This window comes from Antrostomus carolinensis, unplaced genomic scaffold (assembly GCF_000700745.2).
Source record: "Antrostomus carolinensis isolate BGI_N321 unplaced genomic scaffold, ASM70074v2 scaffold17041, whole genome shotgun sequence".
Taxonomy (NCBI): domain Eukaryota; kingdom Metazoa; phylum Chordata; class Aves; order Caprimulgiformes; family Caprimulgidae; genus Antrostomus; species Antrostomus carolinensis.
The window spans coordinates 41546-48584 of record NW_010292174.1 but is presented as its reverse complement, the minus strand read 5'-3'; the positions used below and the strand labels follow the sequence as shown (position 1 = coordinate 48584).

At 35.8% G+C, this 7039-nt stretch overlaps 1 protein-coding gene across 4 annotated transcripts in view; it reads right to left on the bottom strand.

The window, feature by feature from the left end:
• Positions 1 to 7039, bottom strand: part of CDK17 (cyclin dependent kinase 17) — a 54604-nt gene that overhangs the window by 8798 nt on the left and 38767 nt on the right. For all 4 annotated transcript variants that reach the window (XM_010176866.2, XM_010176868.2, XM_010176864.2 and 1 more), the window contains 4 exons: positions 4345 to 4401; positions 2588 to 2702; positions 1963 to 2057; positions 1082 to 1144 (listed from right to left, as the gene is read on the bottom strand). In XM_010176866.2, coding sequence (XP_010175168.1) covers positions 1082 to 1144; positions 1963 to 2057; positions 2588 to 2702; positions 4345 to 4401 — 330 coding nt within the window. The remainder of the gene's footprint in view (positions 1 to 1081; positions 1145 to 1962; positions 2058 to 2587; positions 2703 to 4344; positions 4402 to 7039) is intronic.

Sequence of the window (7039 nt, the reverse complement as noted above, 5' to 3'; positions counted from 1 at the left end):
TCCCTAGAGAAACTTACTGCAATGTGACAACAGAGTAAAAGAAAAAGCTATCCAAACTGTAACCAATATCCACACTGAATCTCACAGGCGATTCAACTAAGGACAGATTTCTCAACTTGCAACTAAGCCAAGAACAAAGATGACAACTCTACTGGAATGCACACAAACCCCATCACTTGGCAGTATTTAGTACGTTGTGTTGTCAACCACATTTGTGCCATGTGCTACTGTATAAGAATAGGCTGCCACACAGCAGGGTGATGCTGGTCACCCAGCCTCCTCAAAACACTTCACTCATTTCAAGATAGTATTGTCCTCTGTTTGGAATCTTGTTTATAAAGCTGGTAAGTATTAAAGAACACAAACAGTTATTCCAGTTTTCCAAAGCAAAATGTGTTTGTAATGACAGAGGTAATGCTTGAACCTGAGTTAGTTTCAGCAGGCCAGATTGCAAACTGAGTCACTTGCCCTGGCCACAGCCATAGTTAAAAGCAACAGACAATTGAACCTTAAAGAAAATAATTTCCATTTTTTTATTAATGGAAAGAGGAACATTGCTCATTCTTAAATATGTATTATTAATTTCTTACTTGTGTGGCAGGCAGTGGCATCCAAATCCACCTTCATGAGGCTACATTTTCCTCAGTTTGCATATACAAATTTTATTTGAGGATATACCAAACTACAGACTTGACTTAATACATGAGTATAAAATAATGGAAGGACAAGAGGATGTCAAAAGAGTTAGGAATGTGCTATTTTTTACCAGTATTTTAATTTTAAATATATAACTTCAAAGAGAATGAAAACATAAAGTTACAAAATTTCCTGTTTTCACTGCTTTAAACACTTAAAAGCCATCAAAAGAGAAAAGAAAGACCCCATCTGAAGTCAAATGTAGTTAAGCCAGGCCCAAAGGTCAAAAAGGAAGTTAAGTTTCTTAATTTTGGTTGGTTTTTTGTTTTGTTCGTTGGGTTTTTTTAAAGCACTGAAACATACGGCTCCTGACTATTAAGCTCTCTGAAATTCCCCCTAGAACAGAGAAAGCTTTAAGACAGTCACTGTCACTGAAAACACTCACCTTTACATTGTGCATACTCATAATATTACCACAGTCATCCATGTACTGCTTCAGATCCTTGTCCTGTGAAAACACCATCATCACTGTTCAGTAGAATTGTGGACAACAGATTACATTAACATTATTTATTGTTAGAACTGAAATAAATAATCAGAAAAATAGGTTTTCTGCAAAAGATGTTCAATGATAAAAAATCCAAAAGCTGAACATGCAGAAGACTGTAGCTTTCCAGAGGGTATAAATACCCATGTTTTCCAGCAAGCTGCTTCATCTGAGGCAACATGATTTGTTATTGCCTTGTCCTCCATCTTGTGTGTGGCACAGTATTCTATGAAACTGCTATATTCTCCAATTACATTGTAAGTACAGTGGTTTTCTTCATCCCTCTTAATACGCTTATATATTCCAGCATATTATACAAAAAGATCATTCGGTAAAGGTTCAGTGAGAAAGTGAAAAGTCTATAATGCAAGAGGTGAGGAAGCGAGATGTAACTGTGGACACTTGCTTGAGAAGATTGTTACAAAAAGATGGAATGTGTTGTTTACTTTGAAGTATACTTTTTTTTCTTAGCTAACCTGCAAGAGTTGCATCATAACAAAAAAATATCCTTTGAATAATAGTGTGATTATCCTTTTTTACAGTTAAGGATTTTGATACAAGTAGACAGTTTGATCATCACTAACTGCCATTAATCAAAGTCTGAAATTTACAGAAGTTTAAGAACTGAATACACTTTTCTCATTTGCAGTCGAATGATTCTAGAAGCAGGAGAAAACTGGAATAGTCTCAGTATTTTTAAAAAGAGTACACAATTTTGTTATGTCTGTATTACTTAGAAACAATAAATTGAATAACTCACTAGCTGTTTAAGCACTTACCAGATACTCGAAAACAAGAGTCAAAGACTTGTCTGTGTGCACAATATCATGTAATGTAACAATATTTGCATGCTTCAGATCTTTTAATAATGACACTGCAAAAGAGAAATGTAAGTATAAAATAAATAAACACACACCAACACACACCAGCAGTAAATGCATTTCCAGCAAGTTCACACATATAAGTTACTTTTTTAAAATTAAAAAGCTATTTTTAAGAACATAATACTAATACATGTTATGTTAATAAGACAGGTATTTAATCAAAACACCAAACAGACATTTGATTAACAGACTGTAAACATTTCCTAAATTATACATTTCAGGCAGAAGTAGTCTCTGGTATAATGTATTCTGAATCCCTGAAAGTTACTCACTAATAATAGTCTAACTTAGTGTAAAATCTTCCATTTATAACACTGCATTTGAGAACACAACCACTCCCCTAAAGTAAACAGATTTGAAACACTAACTCTTAATACATCTAGACTAAAATCTTCCTCACTGAAACTAATACCAATTCCATTAAACTCCCATGTAGCCTAGGTATTTCCAAGTATCAACAGTATTTTAGTCAAATAAAAATCCAGAAATATCTGAAATTCTAAGAAGAAAAAGTTGTCACCTTCTCTTATGGCTGTACATGGTGCTCCCTCTTCATGTTCCAGTCGGATTTCTTTCAGAGCTACCAGGTTCTCTGTCAATTTACTTCTCCCCTTATAAACTGTTGCATAAGTACCCTACAATGGGAAAAGAAGGAAAATTTTATGAGTTGTTCCTTCATTGAAAGATCAGTTAAAAAGAAAATATAAATTTCTGTCTGAGGTTCTAATTGGTTTCATTCTGGATACAAATAGTTTTTATATTGTCTTCTTTTGATGTATGTATAACTACAAAAATATTTTGTAAGCACAGGTGTGAATGTACAGAAGACACAAGGGATGCACACACTTAACAACTCTGAAATTTACATGGAAAGCTATACACCATATAGCTACCAAAGAAGTCAGATCAGGTAGTGTTAAGATCACTAAGTTAACTGCTGGGATCATTTACCTTCTTGAAAGTCTCTATTTCATTAAAACTAGCTCATATACCTCTACACTATGCTGCACTTACGTTTCTGAAGGCTGCAGACATACTCCTCCATTACTTTTATGAAAACATGTAACCCCTTTTGATAGCTTCTTGGTTTTGTTATATATTTATTTAAACAAAGTCGGTTTGGGGTTTTTTGGGAGGGGACCTGGGAGGGGGAGTTTCAAATTTTCATTTTGGTTGACATAATGAGCAGTGGATATTATGAATCTTATCTTTCTCAATTATTTTTTTTTTTGCTTAGACAATAAGAAATCCAAAACTCTCAAGGCAGGTTACATAAGGACAAGAAATTCTGACAAAACAGCAAGTAGGTACAACTAATCCCAGCAATTGCAAAGAGGAAGCAACAAAGTTACAGAAACTGCCTTAGGTTACAGTACATATCTGGTGTTGTCCACTACACTTTGCAAGCAAGTGAAATAATGTACACCCACAACTACAACTTGATAGCTACTACATTCCTCCAAAGATATGCAATGTTATGTCATGTCTAGTGACTCACCTAACAAGCACTAGAGGCAAATGAAAAATAAATGTGTTTGGAAATGAAAACATTGCAAACCGAGGACTAGCTGCAATATTCACAGCAGAGATGCTGATCAGCCCTGCTTCCTTCTGCAACATTCAGTTTGTTCCATTCCAGTACTCCTTGTCCATTTTTGGTCCTGTAGGTGAATCTCAATCAAACTGGACAGGACTGAGACCTGGTCCTCCTAAATCCTACTGTTCCTCTGGAAGTCCGAGGCTGGGTGGAGGTAGAAAGCTGTACTGCTGCTCTCCCAGAAGGAAGGGCAAACTCAGGGTTATGTACACCACTTGTCAGCATCTGGCTGGCTGCCTAGCTCAGGCATGCAGGCTTCTCTACCAGAACATGCAGAGCTGCTTCCTGCTCCTTCATGTCCAGCATGAGTGCTCCCTAACACCTAACTCACAGCAGGAGGACACCAAACTTAACTAGCTTTATTATTGACACAATAACTTTGCCTGTCTGCATACAAATCCAGCCTTTGTAAGAAGGTCACAGATTATTTGCTAACGGAGTCTTGCTCTTCCCCAGCTCAGTGATGGTTTTCCTGGGGCTTTTTTTGCATATTTTATATGCATAGAACATTTGCGTGGCTATGACATTGTTACACATGTTGAATATGTTTGCTTTACTGAAAAGAGAAATTCAATGGGTATCTTGAAGGATACGGAGATTTTCAGTTAACATTTATGTAAAATTGTAGACAAGGCACTGTCATCAAAGCAGTAACCATTTCAGAAGAAATCTATACATACCTCTCCAAGCTTTTCTAACTTGATATAGGTTTCCATTTTTCCAAATCCAATTTCTGACTGCAATAAAAAGACACATAAAATCAGTCACTAAAACTGAACGCTTTATTTACACATCATTTAATCAGCAAGCTAAACTTTGTTTCAGAAAAATATCTGATAGTACACTTGACCAAACACTGCACAATTCCTCTGTTTTAAAAACAATTTAGTGTATTATGATATAAATGCATCACAGCATCCAAACCTAATCCTCAGTCTGTTTGCCAGTCTGCTGGGTATCCTGGAAGGACTACAAACTGCACTACACTTAGGCTGAAACCCCCTTTTATCCTACCTCATACTTAAGTCTTCTCCACTCTTGTGATCTCATTACTACTAATGAGGTTGTTACAGCTTAAAGCACAGAAGTCAAACTATTCCATCCTTTCTCTTGCTTAGCACAACTATATGCTGCTGCTTCTTTCAAAATACCTTCCATTATTTATTTGCTCTCTGTCCATATATATAACACATTCAAAATCTCAGCTCCAGCTTTCCTTTCCCATTCTCACTCTCAATGCCTTTAGGCTAAAACTCTGCCAGTAAAATCCCTAAACATCATTCCACAAGCTTCAGCTTTGCCTCAACAATTTAAATTTCATGGCTCATAACTTCAAGTCTTTCTGTATTTTACTTGCATTTATCTGCCTTCTCTTTTTTTTGTCACCAACTTAGCTCTGCAATGCAAGCCAGGAGGGTTTGTCTGCCTATATAACAGCTCTTTCTGAAGACTGTAAGATCATCACTCTTTTCCTGTTCAAATCCACTGCTACTCTCATATTTAATCTGGTTCTCTCTTACAGTTATTTTCATGTATGACCACTGTCAACTACAGCAAAGCTTTATATTGTTCCTACAGTGTAAAGAATGCTGAAAGCAGACATGTAAAGCATGTCAATTTTTAAACCAATTTACAGGTGCATATACTTCTACCCTGTCAAAACCCAAAATCCATAGGCTTCATGGGGTTTTGCTTTACTGACAATTGAACATACACTAAGACAAAAAAGCCAGGTTTTCTCCCTACCATCCCCTCCTCCTTCCACTTCCAAACACAGCTCTCCACTTGCTATTTCTTTCTAAGAAATGACACTTTGACCCCAGACTGGTTTCAGCACCTACGTCCACAAGTCTGAATATGTCGATTTGCTCCTAAAATCCAACTGATAATATACTTGTATATTATTTTATGGTAACACAGTGTAATGTAAATATTGCTCACTGCATTAAGATTTGACAACAATATAATATGTAGGTATACTAAGAAAAGTTGGATTAATACTTCATTTTCAGAACACATGCATGAAAATACATCTGAAGTAGGTGTAAGATCTTCTCTGTAAACATATTTGACATATCTAAGAGAAAAACAGGCACAGAGAATTAAGAGTAATTCTGGTTTATTAAATTAGTGTTAGAATTTAAATATTTTAAAAATGCGTAAGGATACTTTAGCATCAAGCATATTTAGGAGTTTGTTGAAGTCAAGCTGTTTATCCCAAAATATAAGCAAAGTTAGTATCTGACAACCCTGGTAACTCCAGTGAGGCTTTAAACATACCACTAGCACGGTACAATGTTAGTAAAACAAATATTATATTTCCACAGTGCACTTTGACCTACTTAAACAAACATATCTTGAAGTGTGAGTATTAGATAGTATTAGAATTAAAAAGATAGGCTGCATAGTTTACAGGAGAAATTAAAGAGAACTTGTAGCCACTGGTCTTCTTATTGTCAAGACAGTCTGGAAAACAACTTAGAAATCTGATCTCTAAGAAACTTCAATGTTGTTCATCAAGACTAACAAACTTCATATCTTCTTTAGACAATAAAATCATACAATATTTCCTACATATAGAGGACAGATATTCTTCAAGACTTGCCTTTCAATGTGATTATTTTTTTAATCACATTTTGTTTGCCCAGCACTCATAAGAAAAAATAATTTTTAGATTCCTCAAACTATGAGCAATTTCCTTTTTCTTTCAAAATAATTTCTGATCCTCCTCCCACCCCCCAAAATACACATCTCTCTATCTTGACTTACACAGAAACATGGATGCATCACATTTATGGTCTCTTACTTCTAATGGCTGGTGCATAAGAGTTACACCTATGCTACTGTGCATGCATGTACACTTATACACAAAACAGAATTACTATAAAAGTGGGGTTTTTTGGTTGTATTTCAAAGAAATATACTAGACCTGAAGTATAACAAGTCCTCACTCGATACTTTTTTCCTTGGATTCCTACTAAGCCTTGAAAAGAGACATGCCTTTGAAGCAGAGCAGAGTAATTAATAGTCTGCTAGCAAGCTTTCAATGACAATCTCAGAATAATGAGTCCTTGCATTTCTTTTTTTTTTTAAAAGGTAATTTGTAATAATGAAAGGACAATGCAGCAAATGCATGCCTGCATGCCACAGCACTGCCGGGAGCTTTCATGTTTGACTTCCAAGCCCTGAAAGCGCTTTTAAAAGGCAAAACAAAACAACTTTGTGACAGCAAGCTGATTCCATACACACACCATATTCATTAGAGGGCACTGTTTTTCTGCCTATTTACTAGAACTTAACACGGGAACTTCAACTGCTCTCAGGGCTCAACATTAAATGAGCAAGGGAACTTTGATATACAGGAAACCCCCCCCC